This window comes from Lycium ferocissimum, chromosome 9, assembly GCF_029784015.1.
Source record: "Lycium ferocissimum isolate CSIRO_LF1 chromosome 9, AGI_CSIRO_Lferr_CH_V1, whole genome shotgun sequence".
Classification (NCBI taxonomy): domain Eukaryota; kingdom Viridiplantae; phylum Streptophyta; class Magnoliopsida; order Solanales; family Solanaceae; genus Lycium; species Lycium ferocissimum.
This window is the reverse complement of record NC_081350.1, coordinates 62,075,833-62,094,519: the sequence shown is the minus strand read 5'-3', so window position 1 is coordinate 62,094,519 and position 18,687 is coordinate 62,075,833. Positions and strand designations below refer to the sequence as shown.

At 40.9% G+C, this 18,687-nt stretch overlaps 1 protein-coding gene across 1 annotated transcript; it reads left to right on the top strand.

Moving 5' to 3' along the window:
* The first annotated feature begins 188 nt into the window (after positions 1–188).
* On the top strand, positions 189–1,403 carry LOC132032139 (uncharacterized). The gene is made up of 2 exons (XM_059421921.1): positions 189–755; positions 924–1,403. The coding sequence occupies exons 1-2, from the start codon at positions 189–191 to the stop codon at positions 1,401–1,403; spliced, it is 1,047 nt and encodes a 348-aa protein (XP_059277904.1).
* The last annotated feature ends 17,284 nt before the right edge of the window (positions 1,404–18,687 follow it).

The window sequence follows — 18,687 nt, the reverse complement described above, 5'->3', positions numbered from 1 at the left end:
TACTTGATTATGAGGAAAATAAGAGTGTTCCTCTCATCATCGAGAGAGGATTCTTGGCTACTGTTGATGTTGTGATCCAAGTAAAAGATGGGAAGATGGCCATGATAGTTAATGGATAAGAGACGATTTTTGATGTGTTTAAAGCTACCAAGCTTCCAGCCCATTATAAGGAGTTGAAGATGATTATGATGGAGCCCGAGCTCACTAATGCAGAGTTAGATCACTTTCTAGCTTCGCGAGATCCTTTGGAGACAGCTTTGGTGTATGGGGAAGACTTGATGATTGATGCAGAAGTCGAGGAGTGTCTTAGCATCCTTGACACTTCATGTGCTTATCTACGAGCAAACACACCATTTGAGGAGCTAGACAGACCAGAGTCATGGAAGAAGCCGAAACCATCTATTGAAGAGGCTCCAGTTCTTGGGTTGCAGCCATTACCCCCTCATCTTAGCTATTCATTCCTGGGCAGTGGAGATACATTGCCTGTAATCCTCTCTGCTTATTTGACTAATGTGCAGGTTGAACGTGTGTTACGAGTGCTAAAAGATCGAATCCAAGCCCTTGGGTGGTCGATAGCTGATATTCAAGGTATTAGTAGTTCGTTTTGCATGCACAAAATCTTATTAGAGGAGGACAACAAGCCTAGTGTTGAATGCCAGAGACGACTAAACCCGATCATGAAGGAGGTGGTGAAGAAAGAGGTAATCAAGTGGCTTGACAACTGCATTATTTATAACATCTCTGACAGCAAATGGGTAAGACCTATACAATGTGTCCCGAAGAAAGGGGGCATGACCGTAGTAGAGAATGAGAAGAATGAATTGGTGCCTCAACGAACTATTCGGTTGGAGAATATGCATTGACTATCGCAAGTTGAACAACGCCACCGAAAGGATCACTTTCCTTTGCCCTTCATGGATCAGATGCTCGATAGATTGGCTGGGCATGATTATTATTACTTCTTGGATGGCTATTCGGGCTACAACCAGATAATGATTGCACCTGAGGATCAAGAGAAAATCACATTCACATGTCCATATGGCACGTTTGCATTCCGGAGGATGCCTTTCGGTTTGTGCAATGCTCCAGGTACTTTCCAGCGATGTATGATGGCTATTTTCACTGATATGGTGGAAAACTATGTAAAGGTATTTATGGATGACTTCTCTATTTTTGGAAATTCTTTTGATGACTGCTTGAACCATCTTGATGACGTGTTAGCTTGTTGTGAAGAAACGAACTTGGTACTTAACTGGAAAAAATGCCATTTCATGGTTCGAGAAGGCATTGTTCTTGGGCACAAGATATTGAGCAATGGAATAAAGGTTGACAAGGCGAAGATTGAAGTAATTAAAAAATTTCCACCACCTGTTTCAGTTCGGGGAGTGCACAGTTTTCTTTGAAATGCAGGCTTCTATCGACGGTTCATCAAAGACTTCTCTAAAGTTGGTAATCCAATGTGCAAGCTTTTAGAGAAAGATGTGAAGTTTGTGTTTAATGAGCTTGTCGACCGCTTTTGATGAGTTAAAAAGAGGTTAGTGTACGCTCCTATTATCATCGCACCGATTGGTCTCTCGCCGTTTATTTTGATGTGTGATGCAAGTGATTTTGTCGGTGGACTCGTCCTGGTCGAAAAGGGACAAGATTTTTCATCCTATTTATTATGCCAGCAAGACACTTGATGCAGCTCAAATGAACTATACAGTCACAGAAAAGGAGTTATTGGCGGTTGTTTATGCCTTTGACAAATTTCGATCATATCTTGTGGGCACGAAGGTAATTGTTTATACTGATCACACTCGCGTTCGTTATTTATTTGCGAAGAAGGATGCAAAGCCGAGGCTCATTCATTGGGTGTTTCTGCTGCAAGAGTTTGACATCGAGATTCTTGACCGAAAGGGCACAGAAAATCAAGTAGCAGATCATTTATCGAGATTGGAAGATCGGGAACATGTAAGTGAAGCAGTGATGATTAAGAAGACTTTTCCTGATGAACAACTTTTTGCTCTTCAATCAGCTGAGGTGCCATGGTATGCAGACATGGTGAACTTTATAGTAAGTGAGATTTACCCCCTGGTGCTAATCACGAGAAGAAGAAGCGGATTTTGCATGATAGTCGTTTCTATGTATGGGATGAGCCCTATCTCTACAGGGTTGGCACAGATCAGCTGATCAGAAGGTGTATTCCAGAGGAAGAGGTCTCTGCGATTCTTGAGAAGTGTCACTCATCACCCTATAGGGGACATCACGCTGGTGACAGAACAGCTGCGAAGGTACTTCAGTCCGGGTTCTATTGGCCCACTTTGTTCAAAGATGCTTATGAATTTGTATGAGCCCACGATAGCTGGCAGAGAACCGAAAATATCTCCAAGCGTCATGAAATGCCTTTGAAGGGCATCTTAGAGATTGAACTATTCGATGTGTGAGGTATCGACTTCATGGGTCCCTTCATACCGTCCAAGGGAAATAAGTACATATTGGTTGTTGTACTATGTCTCGAAGTGGGTGGAAGCCATTGCACTTCCCACCAATGATGCTAGTGTGGTGGCAAGATTTCTGAAAAAGAACATTTTTACAAGGTTTGGGACCCCTCGAGACATCATCAATGATCAAGGTACGCACTTTTGCAATCGACTCTTTGATAAATTATTGCTCAAGTATGGGGTGAAACACAAGATAGCGACTGCTTATCATCCTCAGACGAGTGGTCAAGTGGAGGTATCGAATAGAGAAATTAAGAGGATTTTGGAGAAGACTGTGAGCGTGAGTAGGAAAGATTGGGCACTGAAGCTCGATGATGCTCTGTGGGCATACAGAACAGCTTACAAAACTCCGATTGGCACATCTCCCTATAAGTTCGTCTTTGGTAAGGCATGTCATCTACCAGTTGAGCTCGAGCATAGAGCATATTGGGAAATAAAAAATTTGAATTTAGACATGGTCCAAAAAGAGACTATTGTTGCAATTGCACGAGTTGGAGGAATTTCGCTATCATGCCTATGAGAACGCGAAAATGTACAAGGAGCGAACAAAGAGAATTCACGACAAGCGCATCCAACCTCGTGACTTTGTGCCCGGGCAGTTAGTCTTGTTGTATAACTCCAGGCTGAAGATTTTTGGAGGGAAGTTGAAAAGTAAGTGGTTAGGGCCTTTTGAAGTCGTTCGGGTAACCGCACATGGGGCGGTTGAGCTTAAACCGCTGAATGCAGAGCGGACATTCTTGGTAAATGGGCAGAGGGTCAAGCACTATTTTGGAGGGGTCATCAATCCGGAGAAGACCTCGGTGGATCTAGAAGAGGCTTGAGAAAAGCCTACATCGTGCTGCGACGTTAAATCAAGCGCTTCTCGGGAGGCAACCCGTGTTTGTAAAAGTAAAAGAAAAAAATGGAAAAACAAGAAAAAAAAATACAAAAAGTGTCGTGCCACGACCTTAACTAAGGCGCTTGTTGGGAGGCAACCCAATGTTTTTATAATTATAGGTCACATTTGTTCATGCTGCAGGATTTTGGATTGGAAATTCGTAGAAAAAGGGAAAGCACGCATTTGAACAGGGTAGGAATTGAGGCAAAAGGTCGTCTAGGTAAAAACATAGCCGTGTGCGCCGCCCTAGGCGACTCACACGTTGCTGTAACGGGGATGTGGATGACCGAAAAAAAAGGGAAAAAAAATATATATATATTTTTTTTTTATTTTATATATATAAAAAAATAAATTAAAAATCATCAAAACAAACGCACATGCCTCCCCTTGCCCTTTCTTTTTCTTATTTTCTCTCTCACTCTCCTTACTCTCTCCCTCTCTAACCTAAAACCCTCCCCAATCCTAAATCCTCAAAACCATCCCATTATTTGCAAGAATCAAGGTATGTCTCCTTCTCTCTCTTTCCTTATGACTATTTTGTAGGTAAGATTGTTCCATGGCAAACCAACTTTCCTCTCCCCCCATTAATTTCGTGATTCATAAAATTTTGGCGTGTGATATGTGAAAATTTGTGGAATAGGAGGTGTTATGGCCGAAAATTAAGTGTTGGGTGGTGTTGATATATGTGTTGGAGTGAATTGTTAGAACAACCCTAGCTTGCCAAGTGAATGAATGAAAAACATCTTTATGCATGCTAGGTGTTTGTCAAAATGCCACAAAGAAAGAAAATATGTTGTTAATGGGCATGAATGTTTGTGTTGTTGAGATAATTTTTTTTACATGCTAGGTGGTGATTATGTTGTGAAAAATAAGTGTGGGGTGTAGTCTTGTGTTGGAATTGTTGTCATAAAAAAAAAAAAAAAAAAAAAAACGATGGCCCCGAATGCCATTCGACCACCACGTACACGGATTGGATAAAATGGGGTAGTCTGAATCCCCGTGATAACACCACCACTCTATTGTCACCATGAGTATAGCAATGCTTTAAGTGTGGGGTAGACCCTCTTGACTATCGTTGGGCTAATTGGTTTGTTTGATTGCAGGAATAATGTCTCAAAGGCCTAAACGAGCAAATACGGGCAAAGCTCCGGCTGCCTCAAGTAGCCGGGCCAAAAACAAGAGGCTTGCCCCCATCGAAGAGGAGGACACAAACAATGCGCCGCGGTTTGGAGCAATAGAACCGCATGGTCGCTACTGGTTCCAACACTTTGAGCCAGCAATTGCCCCCGCTCCCGAAGCTGCCATTGATGCGAACAAGCTGCGCGTTAAGTTCCCGAGCATCCATATGAGTATTTTTTCCTTGGGATATGCTCGCTTGGCACAAACAGTTGGCCCCGCGAATATTGATATGGTCAAAGAATTTTATGCCAATTGGGAGCCTGGGCTGGATTACGAAACGGAGAAGGAGTATGTCATCCCAATTCGAGGGAAACAAATTTCATTCTCTTACCACACCATCAACCAATGGATGCAATTCCCCGAGAGGGATCATACTCACTTTGAGAGGTTCTTGCGTAGGCCGAACTATAGAGAGCTTCGCTACACATTGTGCGGGCTGAACTCCAAAGTCTTATGGGATAGAGATACAGATGGGCGACATAAGTCCTTGAAGAGGAACAACTTTGTGCTCGAGGCCAAGGTAATGCTCAGATTCGTCAACTGTCGGATTATGCCAACCTCAAATGACACTAACGTTTCCAAATTGAGGTGTTGCTTGGTCTATTTTCTCTTGAATAATATGAACCTTAACATGGGCAAGGCGTTGCTGGTTGAAATGGCCAAAATGAGGAATCAGGGAAAGGGGAGACTTCTCTACCCCAGCATATTGTCCCAGATGTTGCGCCGGAAGTTTGATGTGCCGACCAATACGGGGGTCGATTTCGAGATGCCCCGACCGGATAAATCTTTTGATATCACGGCCATCAATCCGGCAAAAGGTGGTTCGACATCTCTCACGGCCGAGCAGCGGACCAACTATCTCGAACAGTCAATGAAGATGTTATTTGCTGACTTGAGAGTGAGAATGGAGCGGGGGGAGGCAAGCTTGGATGAGCTCCAGCAGATGGCCCCACTAGATTCCACCACGAGGACCTTTCTTGGCCTCGATGACATCTCCGAGCTTCCATCGGATGAGGATGCCAACTCTGTGATGAGGATGATCAGTTCTATGGCACCGCCGCTGCTGGTGCCGAGTCAGACTAGGCCTTAGCGGGCCCGAGGGAGTATCTCTCGCCTTACTTTTATTTCTCTCTTTTCATATGCATTGAGGGCAGTGCATGAAAGTAAGTGTGGAGTGGGAGTACATCTTGAGATAGAGGATGCTTATGCCTTAGGATTTTTTTTTTAGGATCTCTTTTAGCTTATTCTTCCTTTCTAATTAGGATTACTTGAAAAAAAAAATTGGTAATGGCATAAGTCATCTGTTAGGATTTTGCTTTTGTTAATTTTTTAGTCAATAAAAAGGGCTTTTCCTGATGACGGGTGGATGACAACCTGCTTGAGGGAAGATTAGTCCATAGGAATGACCATTCAAATGCTAGGTGCTCGGGCTAGGTGAAATATTGGCAATGTGAGCTACTCTTGATTTTGATTTGAAAGCATGCCGTGAAAATAGATGACCTTTCTCGAAATACTAAATTCTTAGTACTTGACTCATGTATGACCCACTTGGCATTGATTGATATGTTGTTGCTTACATTGAGGAACAATATGAGCCTTCTTGCGTTGATTTTGTGCCAATATGTGTGTAAGGAATTAATATGTATCCATGTTGGTATTGATGTCTAGAACTTTCCCCGTGTGTTCGTGAAGCGAAGTAGAGCGTGTTGTAACTTAGGAGGTGATAGAGGCATTTCTTTGAATAGCCTAAATTTTGACTTGTTCCGACCAACCCATGCATGTATAAACAATTGATAAGCCACACCCTTTCGTTCGTTTAGCCTATTGTTGATCCAATATACTCCTTGAGCACTTTAACAATGAAATGATGTAATTTGAGTTAGGAGTTGATGAAAAGGTTAGTGTTTGTTGGTTGAGATCAAGTTAAGTCTATTGGTGCACCTAAACCGAAGCAAGCTCGCTTATTAGTTGAAAAAAAAAACTGAACTGAAAAGAAAGAAATATGCAATGAGCTGGTGTTATGAAAAAAAAAATTCCCATCTAACTTGAAATTGTTGAGTAAAGTGGCGCTTAATGGTGACGAATGTCTAGGAAAGGTTGGGTGGTTGGTTTTAAAATAGGTGAACAAGGAAAGTGAACAAAACGGAAATGTTGTATGTATTAAAGTGCTTAGGGAGGTTAGTCACTACTATCCAAATGATTCCTACACCCGTCCCCTAGCCTACATTACAACCCTCTTAAGTCCTACTTGATCCTAGGTTCGATATGCTTAGATTAGTAAAGCGGTTACACTACGGGCAAGCTTATGGTATGTCATATCTAGCATGTGATGTTCTTTGTGAGAGTGAGCGTTTCTTGTTCATGTCCTTTGAACGATGTCTACTTGATTCTTGTGAGATATATGGACAACTCTCTTTCTGTGAGGGCACTTAGTTGACAATAGAATGGTGAAATGTTGGATTCTTGGTTAAGTAGCATGATCGCCCTGTTTTTAAGTGGTGTCTTTGAGTCAGGTTATTCTTGAAAGAAAATTGTTTTTGAGAATGTCGTTGGTGGTTGTTTTAACGAGAATTCTTGATCTTTGACATGTCTTTCGAGAGAATTTGCGCAAGTGATTGCTTTGAGAAACGTTATTGAAATAGCCATATTTAACCGAAACCTGAGCAGACCTGTTTGGATGGCATGATTATGAATAGGGTAGGCTGGTGTAGGTAAGTGTTTGCTCGAGGGCGAGCAAAGTCTAAGTGGGGGTGGTGATATTTGGCACAAATATCGATATTTAGCGTCACTTTACCTCTCTTTCTTAGTACTTTAATCGAAATTTCTATGATGGAATCGTTGTATTCATGCTTATGTTAGTATGGTTTGTGTGTTTAGGTACAATGAGGACAAATGACTAGAAACCGAGCAGTTTGGTCAAGTTTTGGAAGCAAGGACCAAGTGTGCACGAGAAGGAGCAAAGAAGGGAGCTGGACGAAACAAGAAACTGAAAAACCCCTCCTAGGGCGCCGCCTGGGGCGACGCCCCTGCACAAAGTTGGAAAGGAAGCCCAGAAGGCCGAGAAACTGGAAAACCCTCTTGGGGCGCTGCCCCAGGGCGGCGCACCAAGCCATTTTGCGCGACAATTCTCCCGGTTCAACCGGGATTAGGATTACTTAATTTATTTTTGCCCTAGACTATAAATATATGTTTTATTTAGCTGGAAACGGTGTGTTGGGATATTTAGAAGACTTGTAAGCCACTGTTCTAATTTCTCTGTAGGTTTATTTTATTTTTCATCTTTTTCAACCCTAGATTACTCATGAATTCTTCTTGTTCATTGAGAATCATGAGTAGCTAAACTTCTTAATTCTAGGGTTGTAGCGAAAGACATGATAGTTGGTTTGGTGACTATTTCTATCAATTAAATTTTCATATTTTGGGTTACTTATTTATTTTTTATCTTAATTGTTTAATTATCTGGCCAATAGTTAGACACTATCTGTGGCGTGTGAATTGAACTAGGGATAGGGAATTTGCATGCGTAATAAGAATAAATAGAGCTTGTTTGATATAATCGTTTCGCTAATGAGGATAGGAATATACCCTTTAGCCTTGCTTAGTTGAATACGGAGCAGTAAATGCGTTCTTGTTCTCTCTGACGACCATAGGGATATAGGCGTTATAGTAGCATCTACAGGCTTGTGAGCAACTCAGAAGATACTCATAAAGTTATAATTAACCTGTCAACGGGTAACCCAGGAAATAAGATTGGTGGAATTTTCTGAAGATCAACTGGATTGTCGAAAGCCATGACCCTAGAACGTTCTCTCATCGATAAATCTTACAGTCTTTGTCAAAATACTCTCAGTCACAAAAACACCCATCACAAATTATTTACTTTTCAGTTTTAGTTTAGTCACAACAAATACCTTGATTTTCACTTCCTTGAATAGTTTTATTCGAATTTGAATTAGTTTGACAGTAAAATCTAAGTCTCTATGGAATTGATATCTGGACTTAACAGTCTATATTACTTGTACGACCACGTATACTTGCGTGTGCATTTGGGAGCAACATCATTTTGTGTTCTTGAACCTACAAATTGCAAAATGTAAGGCCCTTGTTTTTCCTCTTCGCAATCCCTCATGGATTCATATGGTTCAATTCTCATATCACCACACAACTCGATCTTGTCGAAAATGCTTGGAATGAGAAACCAAGCTCCCAAAGTGAAAATTCGCCCGGATTTTGACATCCTCTTCTTCCTCCGAACTAGAGTCAATTTTAACCATATTTTTCATGACACCGTTTGACTTTAATTCTCTTTCTTCTTCGGCATCTCTAATAAGCATAGAGTCGGTTGGTACATGCTCAATTTTTGATTCCTCATTTTCATGATTGGCCTCCAACATAGGCATTATCTTCTCATATTGAGCATTTGAGAATTCTTCTTTATTTTGTTCAAATGCCCATGGAGGATTTTTACCTTCACAAATCAAGCCATTTTGGAGACTAGTTTCCAAGTACTCCTCCAAGGCCTTTTTATTTTCATTTCCTCCATAAAGTAGGCATTCCATCATGAGTTTGAACTCTCCATTTTGACCATTCTCAACTTCTTCCACTTCTATATCCCTACAATTAGAAAAACTAAAAGTAGAATCTGTCACGCCCCGAACCATGGCTTGGGCGAAACATGATATTCTGTTCCTTATGGCATGTGACCGAGCGAACCACATAGCTTTTTGAACTATCATGAGACATACATGAGCAGAATATAACATGAAAACATGATGGGCATCAATAAAGCATGATAAATCATAATATTTAATAAGATGCTTGTTTAAAAAGAGAGTGCAGAAGCATCATAATTGAGCCAAAAGCTGGCTATCCTAATCTGAGTATCTGACATGACATAACTGACTGACTAGTCTATGAAACTTCTAATCATGAGTCTGAACTACTAAAACATACTTGCTGGGATAAGGCCCCCAGCATACCTTTAATGTATAGATGACATGAAGTAAATAACTAACTAAACCCCGAAGGAGATGGGACTCACTAATGAGCTGATACGTGCGAATCCTACTGAGCAGATGCGTCGTCCTATAAATCTGTACCTGCATCGTGACATGCAGGCCCACGGTCAAATAAAAAGGGACGTTAGCACATTGAATATACTGGTATGTAAAGCAACTGAAAGAATAAGCATGACACATGAAGTCACAATGGTAAAAGCTGAAACTGAAACCTGGCTGTAAGCATGAACAATGATACATACATATAAATAACATGAGTAAAATATCTATGTGAGAGCATTAGTATGACCGATATTTAACCACCACATTAGCACGTGGCGTCTGATCTCTGCCCGGTCAGCTAAGCCATCTTGTACCTTATCAGGGTACAAGACATGAACATGAGATGAATGGATCAAAATCCCTCACTGGGGAAAATATGAAAGAATTGTCCTACTGGGCGGAGTGACCCTTATCTTACGTTAGCATACGTAGTTTCAGGTATGAAACCTTCTCGGTAATCTGTGCAACTCCTAAATATATGAACATGGATATAGTTGGCTTAGTATCCCATGAGTTATATAAATATCTCGTAAACATGATTCTTGCTTTGTATTATAACATGAAGGTGATGTACAATATAACTTGTATGAAAACATAGAGACATGTAGGATTTTTAGGAATATAAGCATGATAATTCATATCTTGCACGTAAGGACCTATGGAATTCAAAGTATGGGTTTTCATGGATTACGGACAGATTCTCAATAACCAAAAGGGACTATTAAGAATATAATAACGAAGTAATCATCCAAACATAGTATGTCATGGTACATGTACATAGAGTTATCATGAACATGGCTAAAACCCTAGTCTTGGTGTAATTTGTATAATCATGGAAGAACGTGGCGTGGGGAAGAACAAAGATGTTCCCACATGTGGATAGAAACTCTACATACCTGGTACGCTCCAACTTGTAGTAAAAATCTGAATTTTGAAGAGAATCCCAAAGCTTAGTCTTGAATTCCCTTTAATTGGGTTTTTTGAAAACCCTAGGTTAAGAACAATGGATTCTTCTTTAATGTTCATAGATATATGTTAGAATCCATTTGGAATAGGTTAGGGTTGCTTACCTTAGTGTTCTCAGTGATGGAGAATGAGAGCATGTCGTTCTAGGGTTCAGAATTCAAAAAAAAAAAATAACGAAGTAAAATTGAGTATGCGTATTTATCTTGTTCCCTTTGAAGCGGACAAAGAAATACAAACGCCAAGTACATCCCGTACTTTGAAGTATGGGCCATACCTTGTGGCCCGTACCTGGAATGTCAAATTTCAGTGAGCATCAAATTTCCCTGGTGAAGTACGGGCACCAGGTGCATCCGTACTTTGAAGTACGAGCTGTACTAACAGCCCGTACTTGGATGCCAAATTCCAGTGGCTTCTGTAATTTCCCATCGAGGTACGCCCTAACATGTACCTACCATACCTTGAAGTGTGGATCGTACTTGGGTCGAAAAAATGTAATTTCACCGTGAAGAAGAAATTTTCAAGCTCCAACACTTCCACCTTGGTTTCTAAGTCCCGAATCATAAACGTAGCCTAGTTTAAGGTACGAGGTGTTACAATATCTCCCCTTTGGGATCATTCGTCCTCGAATGATGGGTCGTGGTCAAAGTTGGGATTGGACATGGCTTGAATATATGAATGTGAAGGAAACATGACATTAAATATAGGAACTGAGCTGATATGACATGATTACGTGGAAATATGAATACTAAAGCATGAGACATGACAGTGGGATTATCTGAACGTGAATGTGAAACATGTAACATGGATAAATAAGGGACATGACATGGATATGGGGGTTATTTACCTTGAACATTCTTTGCTGGTTCGTCAAACAAGTACAGATACTTGGATCTCATATCTTCTTCGACTTCTCATGTAGCCTTTTTAACTTTCTGACTCCTCCATAAAACTTTAACCGAGAAACCTTCCTTAGTTCTCAACTTGCAAACCTGAAGATCAAGAATGGCTATGGCGATCTTCTCATAAGTGAGGCCATCCTTAACTGTTATAGTATCAGCAGGAACAACTAACGACGGGTCTCCTACACACTTCTTCAACATGGATACATGAAACACTGGATGATAGCAGCCAACTCTTGGGGCAACTCAAGTTCATAAGCTACTTGACCGACCTTTCACAGAATTCTTTAAGGTCTAATATATCTGGGACTGAGTTTTACTTTCTTTTGAATCTCGTAACACCCTTCATAGGCGAAACCTTAAGGAACACCCAATCATTAACTTGAAATTCTAAGTCCCTTCGCCTCACATTTGTGTAAGACTTCTGGCGACTCTGAGCTATTTTCAAATGCTCTTAAATCAACTAGACTTTCTCCATAGGCTGATAGCCGAAATCTGGTCCTAACAACTCTGATTCCCTAACTTCGAACCAACCAATTAGTGATCTACACCTTCGCCCATACAGAGCTTTAAACGATGCCATTCTAATGCTAGCGTGATAACTGTTATTATAAGCAAACTCAATGAGAGGTAAGTGATCATCCCAATTATCTTTGAAATCTAGGACACATACTCTCAACATATCCTCAAGAGTCTGAATAGCGTGTTCTGCCTGACCATTTGTTTGAGGATGAAAAGCTGTACTGAGGTTCACCTTATACCCAATCCTTTCTGAAAGGATCTCCAGAAGCTCGCTGTGGACTGATACCCCGATTTGAAATGATAGACATTGGGGTTCCATGCAACTTGATAATTTCATTTATATACAACTTAGCATAATCTTCTGCTGAATCTGTGGTCTTGACTGGCACAAAATGTGCCGACTTAGTAAGTCGGTCAATAATCACCCAAATAGAGTCATGCCTCTTGGATGAACCAAGTAGACCTAATAGAAAGTCCATATTGATCCTTTTTCATTTCCAGACAGGAATATCAATATTCAGAGCCAAGCCACTAGGCTTCTGGGTTCGGCTTTCACTTGCTCACGGTTCGGACACTTAGCTACAAAATCGACTACATTCCTATGCATATCATTCTTCCAATAAATCTCTTTAAGATCATGATACATCTTAGTGAAACCTAGATGAATAGAATACCTAGAATTGTGAGCCTCTAACATGATTCGTTCTCTGAGTCCATCTACACCTGGAACGTATAATCTACCTCAGTACCTCAAGGTACCATCATCTCCCCCTTGTTAAAAAGTCGTCGTCTTATGCTTGTGAATCCCCTCTTTCAGCTGCAACAAGTGGGGATCCTTATACTGCTTCTCCTTAACTTTAACGACTAAAAAGGAAAGAGCTCTATTCCGAACAACCACACCGCCATCCTCGGAGTCCAAAAGTCTAACTCCAAGACTGGCCAAACGGTGAACTTTCTTGGTCATAACTCTCTTATCTTTATCAACGTGGGCTAAACTTCCCATGGAACGCCGACTAAGAGCATCGGCCATAACATTTTCCTTCCCCGGATGATAAAGGATGTCTACATCATAATCTGTAAGCAATTCAATCCATCTTCTCTGCCTAAGATTCAACTTCCTTTGCTTGAAAATATACTGCAGAATTTTATAATCGGTGAAAATATCCACATGCACTCCATACAAGTAGTGATGCCAGATCCTAAGTACGAAAACCACAGCTTCTAATTCTAGATTATGAGTCGGATAGTTCCTTTAATGAACCTTGAGCTGTCTAGATGCATAAGCCATAACTTTACAATGATGCATTAGAACACATACGAGGCTAATTTCAAAAGCATCACAATATACTACGAACCCCTCGGTTCCTTCTGGTAGCGTCAAAACTGGAGCAGAAGTCAGTCTCTTCTTTAACTCTTTGAAACTCTATTCGTGCATCAGACCACTAAAACTTAACCTTTTTCTAAGTCAACTTAGTCAGTGGAGCGGAAATAGAGGAAAACCCCTCTACAAAATGTCTGTAATAGCCTGCCAAACCCAAGAAACTTCTGATATATGATGCTGAGGTGAGTCTGGCCAATTCTTCACAGCGTCCATTTTCTGAAAATTGACCTTCACACCTTCCCCTGAAATCACATGGCCTAAGAATGTCACTGACTTAAGACAAAACTCACACTTTGAGAAGTTTACAAAAAGTTCGCGATCCTTAAGAGTCTACAATGCTATTCTTAGATGTTCTGCATGATCAGCCTCACTATGAGAATATATCAGGATATCATCAATGAAAACAATGACGAATAGATCAAGATAGGGTTTGAAAACCCTGTTCATAAGGTCCATGAAAGCTGTTGGTGCATTCATTAACCTAAACGACATAACAAGAAATTCAAAGTGACCGTAACGGGTTCTGAAAGTGGTCTTAGAAATATCAACTTCCTTAACCTTTAACTGATGGTAGCCTGATCTGAGGTCAATCTTGGAATAACATTGGGCACCCTGAAGTTGGTCAAATAAGTCATCTATTCTGGGAAGAGGATACTTGTTCTTAATGGTGACCTTGTTCAACTGGCGGTAATCAATACACATGCGTAGAGAACCATCTTTTTTTCAGACGAACAAAGACCGGTACGCCCCAAGGCGAGACACTTGGTCTAATAAATTCCTTGTTAAGAAGATCTTTCAACTGAACTTTTAGTTCTTTCAACTCTGCTGGAGCCATTCTATATGGAGGAATAGGTATCGGCTTGGTGCCGGAGAGTAGATCAATCCCAAAGTCAATTTCCCTATCGAGAGGGACTCTGGGTAGATCATTTAGGAAGATTTCTGGGAACTCACTGACAATTGGTACTAACTGAAGGGTTGAAGGCTGGGCATCTGCATCCCTAACTCGAACTAAGTGGTAAACGCATCCCTTGGTAATCATCTCTATGGCTCTAAGATAGGAAATAAACCTACCCCTGGGTGCTGCTGAATTAGCCTTTCATTCTATAAGTCCGTTGGGAAAATTGAAACTTACTATTTTGGTTCTACAACCTACTGACGTGTTACATACTTTAACCAATCCATGCCCATGATTACATCAAAGTCTACCATCTCTAATTCTACTAAGTCTGCTAGAGTTCTACGCTGATAGACCATAACTGGACAACCTCTATAAATACGTCTAGCTATAACTGACTCTCCAACTGGAGTGGAGACCTCAAAGTGTTCATGCAACTTTTCTGGTTCCATCCTGACTTTTTTTAGCAATAAAAGGGGTTCCATAAGATAGAATAGACGCGGGATCCATGAGAGCATAAACATCATAAGTGAATATGGCTAGCAAACTTGTGCCCACATGTCCACGGGCCTCTGTATCTTAACGACCTGTCATGGCATACAAACGATTCCCGACCATTGCCGCTGGCTTTATTGCTCCGCGCCCTGGGCCGATTGTTACGAGGAGGCTGCCGGGTCGTGGATTGAGCCACATTACCTCTGGTACTTTGCCTAGCAGACGGACAATCTCTCTGAATATAGCCCATCTGGCCACAACCATAGCATACATCCATACCCATACGAAACTCACCTGGGTGTCTCTTAACACACTTGCCGCAAACCGGATCAATATAGGCCTGTTGACCCACACTAGCCTGAGAGTAGGAACCTTTGTTGGTCCGAAGTGTTCTTCCGATCATTTCTAAACTCGTAGGGCTCGGGGGCACTGAGCCGCGGATGGAGCGGGTCCCGTTGACCTATTCTTAAAGAAGCGTCTCACCAACCCTGATTAAAGTTACTAGAAGACTTAGCTCTCTTGCTGAATTCCCTATCCTTCTGCTTCGGTTGTGCTTCTTTTTCCTTTAGTTTCTCCGCATTATCTTGCACAAATGCCAATAGCTTGGAGATAGTCATCTTGTCATTTTGAGCAGCCATATTAGCATCCCTGTGCAATTCGAGTTTAAGCTCGAGCACAAACTTTCTAACCACGACTCTCATATCAGGAACCAAGTGGGGAGCATGCCTTGGATAATGACACAAATTTGAGATAATATTCCTGAACAGTCATGTTATTCTGCCTTAACCTCTCGAACTCCATAGCTTTTGCTTCTCTGACCTCAATTGGCATGAAATGGTTAATGAAGGCATCAACAAATTCACCCCAAGTAGCGGGAAGTGTATTCTCTTCTCGGGACTGTTCCCAAGTCTCATACCAAATGTGAGCTACATCCTACAACTGATAGGCTCCAAATATACTATCTCTGTTTTCGTGGCATGCATAACACGGAACACCTTCTCCAGCCCGTCAATATAATTATGTGGATCCTCCTCTTTCTTAGACCCCGTGAACACTGGAGGCTTCATGCGAAGAAACTCTTGGGTTCTAGAACCGTGACCCTAGCTCTACTAAGCCGGGACTTTTTGTGAGCGATTTGAGTCGAATATATAGCTTCTCTAACATCCATGTCTGAAGCATTAGGAGGTTTAGCTATAGGAGGTTGGGGTTTCTTTGAACTGTCCGTAGGCTTGTACGAGTCTCGAGCGGTTTCTTCGAGCATGTATCAGCGGTAGCCCTCTGGCTCGTAGCTGTATTCCTCTTGTTGTACTTTCTTTTCGGAGCCATTTTTGAAATACGTAATTCGCACAAGTTAGAAGAATTCCTGAAAGTAATGCTCTAACTGCACGATCTAGAGTATGAAAGAAGTGCGACAATCTTAAATGTCTTGGTGGTCAACTATTTATATGTGTGAGGCCCTCACACATATAAAAGTGACCCCACTGGACACGATTTCATAGACTCCCTAAGACACTTGAACCTGAGGCTCTGATACCAAGCTTTGTCACGCCCCGAACCATGGCCTGGGTGAAATACGGTGTGACCGAGCGAATCACATGGCTTGCTGAATCATCATGAGGCATACATGAGCGGAATATAACATAAAAACATGATGGTCATCAGTAAAGCATGATAAAGCATAATATTTAATAGGATGCTTGTTTAAAAAGAGAGTGCGGAAGTATCCTAACTGAGCCAAAAGCTGGCTATCCTACTCTGAGTATTTGACTCGACATAACTAACTGACTAGTCTATGAAACTTCTAATCATGAGTCTGAACTGCTAAAACATACTTGCTAGGACAAGGCCCTCAAGATACCTTTAATGCATAGATGACATGAAGTAAACAACTAACTAAACCCCGAAAGAGATGGGGCTCACCAATGAGCCGATACGTGCAAATCCTATTGAGCATATGCGTCGTCCTATAAATATGTACTTACATCGTGAAATGTATGCCCCTAGGCAAATAAAAGGGGACTTCAGCACATTGAATGTACTGGTATGTAAAGCAACTGAAAGAATAAGCATGGCACATGAAGTCACAATGGTAAAAGCTGAAACTGAAATAGAAACCTGGCGGTAAACATGAACATGGATACATATATATAAATAACATGAGTAAAATATCTATGGGAGAGCATTAGTATGACTGACATGTAACCACCACATTAGCACGTAGCATCTGATCTCTGCCCGATCAGCTAAGCCATCTTGTACATTGCCGGGGTACAAGACATGAACATGATATGAATGGATCCAAATCCGTCACTGAGCAAAATATGAAGGAATCGTCCTATTGGGCGGAGCGACCCTTATCCTACGTTGGCATACGTAGTTTCAGGTATGAAACCTTCTCAGCAATCTGTACAACTCCCAAATACATGGACATGGATATATTTGGCTTAGTAGCCTATGAGTTATATAAATTTCTTGTAAACATTATTCTTGCTTTGTATTATAACATGAAGGTGATGTACAATATAACTTGTATGAAAACATGGAGACATGTAGGATTTTCAGGAATTTAAGCATAATAATTCATATCTTGCATGTAAGGACCCATGGAATTCAAAGTATGGGTTTTCATGGATTATAGGCAGATTCTCAATAACCAAAAGGGACTATTAAGAATACAATAATGAAGTAATCATCCAAACATAGTATGTCATGATACATGTACTTAGGGTTATCATGAACATGGCTAAAACACTAGTCTTGGTGTAACTTGTATAATCATGAAAGAACGTGGCGTGGGGAAGAACAAAGATGTTCTTACACGTGGATAGAAACTCTACATACCTGGTACGCTCCAACTTATAGTAAAAATCTGAATTTTGATGAGAATCTCAAAGCTTAGTCTTGAATTCCCTTTAATTGGATTGGGTTTTCTTGAAAACCCTAGGTTAAGAAAAATGGATTCTTGCTTAATGTTCATAGATATATGTTAGAATCCATTTGGAATAGGTTAGGGTTTCTTACCTTAGTGTTCTTGGTGATGGAGAATGAGAGCGGAGTCGTTACAGGGTTGAAATTAGAAAAAATAAAGGCCGAGTCCGCTTTTATCTTTGTTCACTGAACATACGAAGTGCGGACGCCATGTACGTCCCGTACTTTGAAGTACGGGCCGCACCTTGTGGCCCATACCTGGAATGTCAAATTCCATTGAGCATTAAATTTCCCTGGTGAAGTACGGGCACCAAATACGTCTCGTACTTTGAAGTACGGGCCGTACTTATAGCCCGTACTTGGATGCCAAATTCCAGTGGCTTTTGTAATTTCCAATCGAGGTATGCCCTACCATGTACGTCCCGTACCTTGAAGTGCGGGCCGAATTTTGGACAAAAAATGTAATTTCACCGTGAAGAAGAAATTTTCGGGGTTCGACCACTTCCTCCTAAGTTTCTAAGTCCCGAAGATCGCAGAACGTAGCCTGGTTTAAGGTCTGAGGTCATTCTGTAGCCGAATATTATATCAAAAATAATTTAAAATGTCATAGCTGAAGAATTCATAAAAATGAAAGAATCAGTGTGTTACATTGATGTAGTAGTTGAAGTCAATGTAATTGCATATCTTACGAACCTTCAAATACGAAGAATTTTGGTGAGTCGGTTGTAATGTATTTGTAAGTGTAAATAATTGTTATGAGGTAACGATATGTTATTGTATCCCACCTAGAATCTCTTTTTAGACAATGTTCTTGGGTATGTTCCTTTTTGCCTTTTCCCTTTCGTCAACCAAAACCTTTTTTGTTGACATTGATATTCAAGATTATCTAAGAAAGAAGGGTGCCCCTCTTTTGGCCAATTTAATAAAAACTTTTTAATTTAATTTTCTTAAATCAATGGGAAAAAATTAATCCCACTTTATTAACCAAATTTGACTTGGTTT

What these genes read in the sequence shown, in the direction of transcription:
- LOC132032139 (XM_059421921.1), top strand. Translation starts at nt 189, where the DNA reads ATGGAGCCCGAGCTCACTAATGCAGAGTTAGATCACTTTCTAGCTTCG. An exon ending in ACATCTCTGACAGCAAATGG is followed by an intron (nt 756 to 923) that starts GTAAGACCTATA and finishes TTCATGGATCAG; the next exon opens with ATGCTCGATAGATTGGCTGG.